At 38.5% G+C, this 12,908-nt stretch overlaps 2 protein-coding genes across 3 annotated transcripts in view; both read right to left on the bottom strand.

The window, feature by feature from the left end:
* Window positions 1–2,509, bottom strand: part of brip1 (BRCA1 interacting helicase 1) — a 79,912-nt gene extending 77,403 nt beyond the window's left edge. The window contains exons 1-5 of one of the 2 annotated variants that reach the window (XM_020649008.3): window positions 2,336–2,509; window positions 1,565–1,661; window positions 930–1,041; window positions 598–816; window positions 295–452 (exon numbers count right to left, since the gene is read on the bottom strand). In XM_020649008.3, coding sequence (XP_020504664.2) covers window positions 295–452; window positions 598–816; window positions 930–1,041; window positions 1,565–1,657 — 582 coding nt within the window. In that variant the 5' untranslated portion in view covers window positions 1,658–1,661; window positions 2,336–2,509. The remainder of the gene's footprint in view (window positions 1–294; window positions 453–597; window positions 817–929; window positions 1,042–1,564; window positions 1,662–2,335) is intronic. The other variant, XM_029280259.2, reaches the window with a different exon arrangement.
* Window positions 2,510–4,002: 1,493 nt separating this feature from the next.
* ppm1da (protein phosphatase, Mg2+/Mn2+ dependent, 1Da) lies at window positions 4,003–11,488 on the bottom strand. Its single transcript, XM_020649006.3, has 6 exons — window positions 10,864–11,488; window positions 9,389–9,617; window positions 8,562–8,686; window positions 7,455–7,636; window positions 7,103–7,327; window positions 4,003–6,763 (listed from the first exon to the last, which is right to left on the bottom strand). Exons 1-6 carry the CDS (start codon window positions 11,351–11,353, stop codon window positions 6,389–6,391), a joined length of 1,626 nt encoding a protein of 541 aa, XP_020504662.1. The 5' UTR covers window positions 11,354–11,488; the 3' UTR covers window positions 4,003–6,388.
* Window positions 11,489–12,908: the final 1,420 nt, after the last annotated feature.

Below are 12,908 nucleotides of genomic sequence, written 5' to 3'. Positions count from 1 at the left end.
TTGCAAATAAAAACATGTGCTGCCGAGTCTGTGGTCTGATTAATGAATTAAATAATTGTTTTGCTTCACGCTGTGTAAGTGTGACTGATATAGCAACTGGGATAGTTGTGAAGCAAATAAGTGAACAGGAGAACTGTTCTGAATGCATATACAAGCGAAGTGAATTGTAGAAATGAGATTGTGATTTGTTTTTTTTTTTACGAATAATCACGCAGCCCTACATGACACTGAATTTATTTATTTTTTTTAAATCTGTATTCATGTGCTACAGAGTGAACAAAGGGTTTACTATACCTTGGTATCGGCAGTGCGAATGCGTTTCCTTTCTGGCTGGAAGTCGTCGTCTTTCTCGCGCTCAGAGGAGGACTGACCAGTAAGGAAAGACTGGAACTTGTCAGACAAACGAGAGGCGATGGTCTGCTTCTTGAGCTGCGGCTCCTCTGGTACCGATCCTGAAAGACATCAAGTGTTAAAAACACTATCTTTTAATTTCACTGCATAGAAAAGTTTCTCTGTTTACATGGAAGTTGTATGCTGAAAAGGTGAAACAAAACCAGCCCTAAACTCAAATGTAACAAAGAATTGAAAGATTATTACCATGTCCAGGTGCTGGAGATGCCAGCTGTGCTGTGTCTTTGCAGGGTGAATCAGTGAGGTCCACAACAGGAGATTTGGCAGCTGGTGTAGCTGTGGTCCTCTTGGTGTGGCTGTGGCACTCACACTGACAGGGGGTAACATCTGACTTCTTACAGTCTCCAAAGCTTTTATCTGCCTGGCTCTTGAACTCTCCAAGGCTCCCTCCTTGTTGCAGTTTAGCTGTGATCACATATTGAAACACAGAATTCTCTTACAGTGACAATCATTATAAGCTGGTACAAGCAGTACCTCATCATTTTCTATTTTGTTTCCTTTGGTTAGAACTGACTCACCACATTGAGCATGCTGCCATCCCAGGGAGGAGCACAGCAGGGCCAAGCTTTTCCCACTCCCCGTTGGACTCTCCAGCAAACAGTGCTGCCCATAGTTCAGGCCTCGTACAATCTGCGAACAAAATTTAGACAAATTAGTTTTAGAATTTAGACGTATCTGTTACAATCTGAGGTTTGTGTCGCCTTTTCAGTGATTATTTTGACAACCGTTGAAATGCAGGTCTTAAACAAAAACTAGGTACATTTACCAATCAACAATGAGACAGAAATACCTCTACACTGACTTCCTAAAGTAATTTCATGGCATTTACCCTTCCTTTCAGAGAGTGAAAAAGTAGGAAAGAGACATCAAGGGACGAGGGGATAGACATGGGTCATACTCAGTGACAGGCCTTCAAAATCTGCGTTGCTGAGGTTTGGAAACTTTAAATAGTTCTGGTCACACAGTTTGTGAAGACAAAACTTTGCATTAAACTCTTTCTTACATTTTCTCTGTGCCATAACACAGAGATACACTACACAAATACATTAGCAACATTTCCGTAAAGAAAAACATTGCCAGTGTATTTATATTACATATAAATTACAATCAGCTTTACAGCTGTACAAGATGAGTTTTTGAAGGTGTTACTTACAGAGTTCATCATGGCCAGCTGGGAGGGGTAAGCTTTACAGGGGAAGTTGATCTTCACCCCTCCAATGGTGTACTCCACTGGGGATGTAGCCATTTTCCTGTATCATTAAAAACAAGAAACATGTATGATAAGGTTTGCACTATTCACTTGTCAATTTTAAGATGTATGTTTGGTGTACTTTGTGTAAAACCCTCAATGCATGTGATAAGGTACTGTAATTATGACTGTAACATTAAAATGAAATGATATAGTGCCTATATAGAGTGCAACATCACTGAGGCTTTGTGTGTGTATCACTCTGTCGAGGCCAGGTGTTCTGAATTCATGTAATTAAACATTACAGTAGATACAGTTTGTCCTGATTCATCTAGCTGGTACCTCTGTATCACAAAACAGACTCTTCTTAGAGTGGCTGCATTGTCAATGAAAACATAAAAAAGAGAAGTACATAAGCAAGTAGCAGGTCTGTGGTAACCATGGAGACCAACAGAGTGTGCAGGAGACTCTTTGGGTGGCAACAGGTCAGTTTTAGTTAAGATGTTTTGGTGGATGTTTTTAATGCTGGTCCTACAGCTGTTGTATAAAAACAACATCACACGTGGGGTCCAGTTGAATTGATATTATCGGTACCAGCTGCTGTGATTATGATATGGTACATCATGCACTTCCGTGTGATATCGTTTAGCAGCAAACAACAAAATGACACGCTTAACACTCTGAAGAATGCACTGATAGTTACTTTAATAAATGTGTTCAGCATAACTTACTTACCTGACAGTTCAGAAACAGATACTTGCTAACTTTTTAAGACAGTTACCTAACAAGAGCTAAAGCTACAACATCCATATGCCATGGTTATACTGGAAACACTGGTCTCATTTGGCGAACACACGCTGTTTATCTCCATGTTACATTCCCCATTCGTCTTCCCGCTTTAACAGAAAACATGTTTGACCACTAGCCCGGAAGTTAGCCGAAATACACAGTTGTACTTCTCATAATTGCCTTCAAAATAAAAGCATGTATTCGAAAAATAGAAGAAATAACAGCATACTTGTAGTATTTTATTCATGGGAGGATTATCTCTTCGACTTACGACAGTTTTATGAAAAGAAAAAAAATCTATAAATCCTTTTGACCATTGACAAGGTATGATTTAGGCTTTTATTTTAAATAACTTTGACGTACTGGTGGCATATTGACAAAAGCGGAAGTGACGAGTATAAACATCCGCACAGGTCCTGTTTCTCTGGAATTTTACAGGTGAGTTAATTTCAATATTTACTATCTATGGTCAATTTGTACGCAAGTGCTAGGAAGTGAATGACAGCTCAACAGTTTAAAGGAATAATATAACTTGAATGGTTAAATCGGCGAAATAGTATTTCCAAAATAACATTAAAAAAACATCCCGTAAATATCATGAAGTAATTACTTTTTTCGCCACCAAAGTTTTTTTTTAACTTCAATCAAATCACCTTAAACCAGCCCCTATATTTTTCATATCATAACTACTGCAGAGGCATGCCCAGGCAAAGCACTCATCACCAGGCAGCCGCGCATGTGCAGAAAGGCTTTACTAGGTAATGCAACAGATTCATCATGGATAAACTAGTGATGGAAATTCCGTCTCTTTTTAGAGAGCTGGATCATTTTCCTCATCTCAGCAATAAGAACCGGCTCTTTCGGCTTCTAAACTCTCTGTCTCTGTACCTTTTGGGCTTTATGAAATCAGCCAGATTTAGTATGTTTTGAGCTATGGTTGATATGTGTGCATGTGTTTTACTGAAATTATTCATTGTAGTTATACAAAGCTGTGTAATTCTCAGAATGATGCAATTTTACATGATGTATTTGTATAAAACATTAATGTCATACCAGCATGCAGGACAAACCTCCTGAATCTCAGCTTGGAGATGAATTCCATATGTTTATTTAAAAAAAGGAATAGTTTATAATCATTTATGATAAAGCAACTGATTTGCTTTCATGTGTCTTTTTTTTCAATAATATTTTTTTTTTTCAGCGGATCAGTTTGGCCTACTTTTTGTGATAACCACAATATGACGTTGCATTTTCCTGCTTTTTAAACCTTGTACTGATAATGCTGTTAATGGAAATAAAAACATCAGGACAAACTTCAGGACACAGAAATGTGAGGAAATATATCAATGCCAACACTGGTGACTGAGAAATGTGCTCTATATGCTTGTTTTAATGAATGATGGACATGCTGTATGCTTCATGTTAAAAAATTAAAATTACCAACATGTTGAACAAAAGGAACAAGAAATACAAAGTATTATATTTCTCAATATGGGATGTAAATAAGATGGTAGGGTCAAAATGCAAATACTCAGTTTTTTTCAATGAAAAAACAAACAAGCAGGAGTTCTTAACAATTAAATATAAAAAACAAAATTCTTGCAAAACATAGATTACTTGACACCAGGGAGATTTTTATTCTAAAAGGTTCATTTCCAGGTAAGTGTTTTCCACATTTACACTTAACACATGCACTTAATGCTATTAGCACAGCAGCCATCTGAATCAGGAATTCATAAATCAACAGAGTAAATAAACAAGTGGATTCAAGGGAATTCTCAAAATAGTTTTAAAATCACAGAGGGACCCAGAGACAACTAAAGACTGTAAGAGCTGAGGAAAAAGAAACATCATCATCAGCTTCAATCATTAAAATACACTTTTTTTACCCAGTTCATAATGCTACAAAGTCCGGTTTGAAATTGCACTTGGCTTAACAAAAATACATCATAATGTAACAAAGGTTCACAAGCGACATCGATCATAGTGTCTCATGGACAATATTCTCTTGCTGGGAATATTTTTTATATGAATTAAACATTTCTGGCAACAAAAACAAAAGGCGGAAGAGGACAAGGAAACACCAAGACAAACTCTCCTAAAAATGTTAAGGATATTCTGCTTTAAGATTTAAAAAATAAAAGTTAATCTATCTTTAACCATCCTCTATTTTTCATTTCAGGCTCCATCATGTTCTCCATTCCAATCTGCATCATTTTCAAACTATGTATAAAAACAACTCCCTTTTCATACACAATTAAGGTCACAACTACAGTGCAAAAATATTCTCATATAAAGTCCATGCAGAGTGTATTTACTCACAAACGAGAATTGTGCATACATCAGTAACAATGCGACTGCAGCTGCAGCATGGAGGGACAATGGCTTGTTAAAGGAGAATGATACAAGCAGAAAGAAAGACACAATAGTTGATGCAAACGAGGTAAAACAAAGTAGCAGGATGATGGTGATGTGAAACAGTCTGTAAGGATCGACTGCTGGTGATGGAGAATTTTTTGCTATTCATAGGATTGAACAAAAACAAGATGACATCATTTATACCTCAAAAGCAGCCACAATGGAAGTCTGGCAGCATAAAGGTAATCATCATTACACATCGATTGTAAACATCAGTTTTTGTGTCGGTCCCTCAGAACCAAAGGAAGTCTTTGTTTTAGAGCCAGCTGGTGCTCAGCAAACACACACATGGGGAAACAAAAACACACCATTTCTGCAAAAGCTTCAGCAGAGTAGAGGGCTGCAAAAAGGCATTCTGGGAAACAGAGTAAATAGACATGTGGTGTATTAAGGGGAGAGTAGGCTAAAAGAAAGTGGAGAAACAAAAAAGAAACTCAAATGATCCATTAGAAATGACAGAAATGTAAGACGACAAAATGAACACTTGATTAAGACCACAAAGGCAAAATCAAAGAACTGTGAAAGAACATCCAGTTTCACGATCACTGTGTGGACACTGCGACTGCACGCCACAGCGAGGCAGCATCCTCGTGCTGCTCAGAAGTGCAGATTAATCCAGGTGTTAAGAAGCATTGTGCAGTTTAACCTTTAAAATTATCATCTGAAAACCTGATGGGGCCATGTTCTCCAAGAGAGACACAAAATGCTACCAACACTTATCCGATATATATCTTTATATCAATGTAGCTTATGGTTTGTGGCTGTAGCAGCGCCTTCAGTTTATATTCAAGACATATCTCCAGTGATTACATAAAATGCTAAGAATAAAATACATAAATATGCTTAAACACAGGGTGAGTATGCAATGATATATGAGGAGATTGTGAAAAGGGGAGGAAAGCTATTGTGGAGCTCATCAAAAGTCTATCACTGAATAATACAAGATTGTATAAAAATATATATGTTTGTTTAAACGAACATTTACTTCAATACTCATCCTAAAAAATGCATATTTACACCAGCATCATTAGTGGTACTTATTTCTTTCAAGGAGTAAGACGTGCATGTCTGAAGGGTTTGATGTATGGAGAAACATGAATCTGTGTTTAAGGATGTGTCTTAACAACAAAGGAAAGAGATGTCTTGTGTAAATAAGCACAGACAAAAACTGGTTTCATGGATTTCAAGAGGCGTTGTACTCTGGCAAACTCCAGAGTACAGAGGAGGAAAACAGCTACGTCTGAAAAATGTATATTTTGTTGAGATTTAAGTCAGAATTCTAACTTAACCTAAGATTACAACTTTCAACTAAAACAACATTTTTTTTTTTTAAACTACATTTTTTTTTTTTTTCAGAATTATTCCTAGGTTGTTTTTTTCCGGAGACATGAGTTCTTCCTTCATATTTCTGTTCTGATCCAAATGAAGGCAGCCAAAAACCACTGACTTTTAACGTCTTTGTGCTTCAGATGTACATTTTTTGTTACATTTTTCAGATTGTTTCTCTTTTGTGCTCTAATTTTTAGAGATTTAGGATAGAAATATGGGAATAAATCTAGAACCTGTTTTTAAATCTTTGTTTCAACACACACACACTGTGTTCTTGTTATGCTGTTGGAGAATTGGGGAGGCACCACTGGACTCCTGTTTCTTCTCTGCGTTGTGTTGGACTAGTGGCTGCCTGTCAGTAGTCCTGCGCCGGGCTTTTTTAGGTTGGATGCTTGTCGGTGATGCAATAGTTCGCTTGCTGTTTGTTGTCCAGCTGCCAACTGTCCTGTCAGACAGACCCGACTGACTGGGAACCTCAAGGCTACCGAGTGAACACAGTCGAGTCAGAGAGAACGGGTCGGAGGAATGAATGTTGTACAGGCTGTTGCTTCCTGACAATCCGTCCCGTCGCTCCAACGCAGGGAGGAACTCACACACGGCAGAGTGAGAGTCTTCCTCTGGAGGCCGCTGAAGAAGAACAAGATAAACAAAAGTAAGAACAAACTTTTGGGCCAAGTTGTTCAAAAGTAAATCCAACAGGATCAAAGCTCAGCAAATCCCGTATTATGTGAGGTTTAATTTCTTGCTTTGTTGATGGGGTTTGGTGGAAAGAGGTTCCTTTGTGTGTTGTGGGATTTTTGTGTTAAAATAGTTATTTCAGACCCCACCCAGAACTTGCACAACACAAAAATAAACAACAGATTAGAAAAACATGTTGTTGTTTTTTTTTTGCCTTGGAGTCGGTTGCTTACCAAAACTGTTCTTTTTGACAACAATTTAAAAACAAAAACAATATTTGTTTGCTACCTGTAGAAGAGGCGTGTCAGCACGGGAGATGGAGGTGGGAGGACACTGGGAGATCTTGGATAAGTCGAGCAACACCTCCTCAGTGTGCAAGGTGTCCTGGGAAATCTCAGACTCCTCCAGTGTGATTACAATGACGCTGGTGTTGTCAGCACGCAACATGCGCTGTCGCCACCTCAGAAGAGCATGGCTGACCAGATGTCGGGCGCTCGATACCCCACATGGTGCCTGCAGCATGAAGATTTGTTATTATGCTCACACGTTCTGATATGAGGTCGACTTTTCTGTGTTATATCATTATTATTAAGGTATCATTACAGCACTGTTTGGATCAGGTTTTCTTTCCTGCACTCACCATTGCCTCATCATTGTTTTGACACATGGAGATCGCTTCTTGAGGAGGGACCATGTTCCACAGACCATCGCTGCCTAGGATGATGTAGCGATGTTTTCTGGGGTCAAGTGTCACCACACTCGTGTCCGGCTCAGGAGAAACTACAAACTCCCCGCTGTAGAAGTCATAGCTCCACAGGTCGCCTGTTGCACAGAGAAGAATCATTGTAAAAGGCAACATAAATCCAATTAGGACTAAAGTGGCTACTTCAACTCTCACAATCAAAATTGTGAAAATGGACTTATTGCTGAATTGGAAAATACAATTTACAAATTCGGTTTATTTTGGTGTGTAAAAGTAACAAGAAACAAGAACAAATAAAGCGAGAAAAAAAAGAACTAGTACTCCATCGCTCAAAACTTAAAAAAAGAAATGTAATTAAATTTGTTGAAGAACATGACAAAATGTAAAAGAACAGATGTACAAAGTTGGAGTGTATGAGCTGTACAAGATGTGTAGAAAAAGTAAAATTTCCAGACATTTTCAAGTTTCTCTCTCAATTAGTTAATGTCTGTAATATTCTACAATTCACTTAGCAGACGTACATCAGAGAGTAAGTACAACACAAACAAGGATCTAGAAAAAAGGGAACAATGTGAGTAAGAGCAAACAATCAGCTTTGAGTCTGATTGGACACACAGGTACTGACAGGAAGTGACCAGAGGCAAAGCACAACATTGAGGGCAGTTCTTGAGAGCTCTAATCAGTATAGAAACCATCTTATAAGTCGTCATTATCAAACAAAAACCATCGTCACAACCATCATCAATGATATCGAAACCATCATCATTAAGTTAGTAGGTATATATATATATATATAATATATATATTTTGTTTTACGGGTCATTCAGTTTATTGGATCCAAACATTGGAAAAAAATCGTTGAACTTGTTTGACCTCTCTGGACCTTTGAGAAGAACTCTAAAATAAATAAAGGTTTTCACTGTAATAAAGTTAGTTAGTTATTCATGGCAACACAAAAAAACAACAATGCAACTGTAGTCATTCAGCTCTGCTGTGATCCTAACAGGTCATTCACTGAGATGACTGTTATTTTACTTTTCCTACCGAGAGCTCGAGCTACAGCCAGGAAGGGTATCTGGTCAATGACGGTGCTCCGACGGACCGGGCCATTGTGACTCAGCCTCGGCCTCTTCCACACAACCCGATTGACTCCAGACTTCTTGATTACACTGTAGAAAAACAGAAGGAGGAGAAGAGAGGGCTGCTTTATATGTGTCCTGAAACTACAAAGAATAACAAGAAGCAGTGTTTTGGAGGAAGATCACAAACCCACAACCGTTTGATCCTTATTAGTTATTTGGACCGAAAATAAAAATACCAGAATTCATCTTGGCAGCTGTGTATTTTCCTTTAAGCTTAAAAGTTTGTTGTAAGCAAGCCACCAAGGACCTTAACACCTCAGTATCTTATCTGTAGACATACCACAGGCAGTTAAACACATCATTCTCTGAGGTAGATTACATTAGATTACATTTTGATCTGCTATTGTGAAATACAGATGCTTCTTGTTTACAATCACTTCTTTGTTGTTGATAGGCTGGTGAGTAATGTGAATGAATTAGCTATTACGAAACTGGATTTTGTTTAGTCCATGAAATGAATGTCCTTTTCTTTTCCCTGAATTGCCTCCACCTGCTAAACTGTGCCATTAACTTACCATTTCAATCTACTGTCTCAGACCATCATCATCATAAACAGCTTTAACAGCTAATTCACATCATGTTTTGACATGATCTCTATCAAAATTCTTGCCTTTCTTGTTGATTTATGGTTATGTAAAAATGATCTTTACAAAACAAGTATTGTATAAAAGCTATAAATAAAAACTATATTTAAATTCAGTGCAGAAGCAGGTTAGAATTAAGTCTTACCTCCCTCCCAGACCTTCGATACGCTCCCTCTCTCTGGGTAGTTCAGGTTTGTGGTCTTGTGTGACTTCCACAGCTCTTATGAAGGGGACTGTGGGGTCATCCTGGACCCCTAGGACCACAGCAGAGTCCCCGACATGAGCCACATACATACGATTTCCTCTGATGACCACAACGCTGGCTGTGGTGCCAGATGTGCTGGGAAGGCCTGTAAGTGTCTTTGGCCATTCAGCTGTAAAAAGAAAAGAGAGACATTGAGTGTTAAGGCGGATGGTATGAAAATAAACACAATATTGAGTTTATAATTCGAAACGTTATTTTAATGGTATCTATGGCTTTTATTAATGTAGACAGTTTGAGCAGCAATATATCAGCTGAGATGCCAAAGGCACATCCAGACAGACAGCTGAGCACACCGCTGGTGTCTGTGCAGCACCCATCGGCTACTTTTCGATAGGCTTTGAATTGGGTAAAAAAACGAAATACATGTAAATCATTACATATACGCTAGCAGATAGAGAGTGAGTTTAATAAAAATGTATATATATATGTGGACTATTGACGGGGATTTATCTTGTGAACATAATGTACTTCTGTATCTGCCTGTGGGAGCTAGGGCAGGCTTTGTTTAGAGTCGACACTGCTGTATTCACTTGCTCCTGGGGTGCTCGGAATTCCCAGGTTTAAAAGTCATTGATACTGACAAACTGGTTCACAAGGTGAAACCTATGGGTGAAACAACATGAACTCGATCAAAATGATATTTCATATTTAAGTATCCACGACGACATTTAGGGTACCTAAATTAGGGTACCTAAATGTGGCCAGCAACTGACAGATAAATATTCAGTATCAGGATTGTCAAATTAGCAAAGAGGGTAAGTTGCAATGTTTGATTTATTAACGTTCACTGTAATCTGTCATGTTTCTTTGTCAAGTTGTTTTAACCCGTTAACCAAAAAAATAAATGTTGTTTCTCCCGTACGAAAGCCTTCACGTGACACTGCCAAGTCGAAAACGCCCTTTTCCGACATTCCGTGAACGCAGTGTTACTTTGTTAGCTGCACTGCCTTTGGTTGCTAACATTGTTAACCCCTAAAATCATGTTGTACTTAAATAAAGACACAGGTAACCTGCGCAAATTGTTTGTAAATGTTGGTTTGCCTTAATATGAATAAAACGGATACAAAATGTTAGCTAAGCGAGAGTGACTTTGCCGTCCCGGAGTCCAAAAAGTCCATTCGGCACATTCGGAGGTATGCATTTGAGATAGCCGGTGTTATGGTTTAACGAGTGACCGTGTTAACTGGTGACAACAGCTGTAACACACACAGACGATTTTAAGTAAAACGTTTAGGGTGTAGGCCACACAGACTAGTGTTATCCCGGGTTAGTTTGAGGTACACACTGAAGCAGGTGGAGAGGGACATGTGGGTTAAGTTGTATATCAGAACTTAGTAAAGTGTTAATAAACTTACGCAGCTTTTTCCACATAGCATGATGGCAGGCTACAAATCCTTTGCGTATGGCAGCGCACACCTCCCGGTCACAGTCCGACCAGAACCCCCGCTGTTTCTTCACGAAGTCCCACAAATAGTCTCTTGCGAACTGCGCAGCCTCCCGTCCCCCGTGTCCGTCAAACACGGCGAAGAAAGCCACCGACCGGCGGGACCGACACGCCGGGCTCGGCTCAGCTGTAGTCGGGCTCTGACCTCCGGGTAAAGGTGTTTCCACTCCCACACTCTCGTCTGCCCTTCGTGCTAATTCAGATAATGCTTCTGACAACTGAGAGGACTCCACAGTTGTACTGGTCCGGTCTGTCTGCGTGTCACCGGCTGGAGAACAAACCGACGCCGAGTCGTCTTCCCCCGGCTCGGGCTCTACTATGACCTCGGTCACATCTTCCATGTATTTCCTGCCTCCTTGGTCGGTGAAAACACTCACTCGCATCAAAAGTGCGTTGTCCATTGTTTCGAGAAGGCACCTCTCTCCAATTTTCGATTCTGGTCGTATATAAAATTAAAAGAGTACACTTACTGTAGCGCTATGTCCTGCCTTTGTTTATGTGCGAGCGTAGTAGGCATGCTCATACGTGATGACGTCAGAGTTATCTTCTTCTAGCACATAGATTTACCTGCTCTAGTGCAGCTGCTGCCCTCTAGCGGTTGGATGTTGGAGCAGCGACTGGGAGGGAGAGAGGGTAAAATGCTGCACAAACGTATGTAAATAAAAAAAAAACAGATCCAGATGAACACAACCACATTTGTCAGTGTTTACTCTCTGAGATTGAAAGACGATCAAGAGCTATTTACTAAGCATTTTCCGAGAAATCCCAGACAAAAGAACGATACTAATACATGAAACATGTCATTATATTTAGGAATAACCTGATTAAGAGTGATGATATAGATTTATTTAATATGAATTGTGTGTCCTGAAATTAAAATGTCTTGTTCCTTTATCATACAAAAAAATAAAAGAAAACCCATTTGGATTATTATCCCTGACACTATTTTACTGTTACAGTAATGCAAGCTTGCATAAACTTCAAGTCAAATCTTGCTGAGAATACCCCGTAGCGCCAGGGGTCAATGCTGCAAGTCATCTTGAGAATCTTTATTTATAAATGTATTTGCCGGCTTAATAACTCAGAAAATAAAATCATCCTGGCCTTGACAAGCAATCAAGGGCTGCTTTACACGCTATCAATCCAAGATATGGAAACACTGGTACAGTGGTATCCCATGAGGACATTGTTTTTATTTATCAGAACCAGAATCAGCCAGGTATGCTTACACACAAGGGATTTGACTTTGGTGAACTGTGCTCTATATTTACAAAAGTACAACGTTAAACACAAAATAAGCAAATGCTATGTACAAGACTAAATGAGACAATATAGTACAGTGGTGGGTAGTCCAAAAAAGTTGAGATACACATGATAATACAATATGTAATTATGCATCAGATGGGTTAATATACATTCAGTTCTTTCAGTATTTGCATTAAGAGTATGCATAGATTAATATTAGTGGATTGATAATAATACAGTATATAAATCCACAGTATTGATTCTGATAATATAAACTTTTCATTACATGATTAGATAGATAGATAGAATCTTTATTATCATTGTATACAAGGACACAACGAAACTTCGTTAGCAGCAATCCTAAACAGCAGCGTTTACAAAAACAACAACAAAAATATATTTGTGTTGATATGAGAGAGAAGTATGTAAAAAGTGGTCAGAGCAATTGCTGTTCAGTGAATGAATGATAATAATTATAAATAAATAGACAGTTGTGGTGACTGAAAGAATATATACAGTTATTATTTTTGCAGTGACTGATTAATTAAACAAATATAAATATAGAGATATATAGTGCAAATAAGTGAAGTTATAGTGCAGTGAAAGAGTATATACAGTTATTATTGTGCAGTGACTGGATGAGTAAATAAACAGTTTTAGTGCAATGAATAAATAAATAAATAAATAAACAGTTAAAGTTAAAGTGCAGTG

This window comes from Labrus bergylta, chromosome 11, assembly GCF_963930695.1.
Source record: "Labrus bergylta chromosome 11, fLabBer1.1, whole genome shotgun sequence".
Classification (NCBI taxonomy): Eukaryota; Metazoa; Chordata; class Actinopteri; order Labriformes; family Labridae; genus Labrus; species Labrus bergylta.
This window is presented reverse-complemented; position numbering and strand designations above follow the sequence as displayed.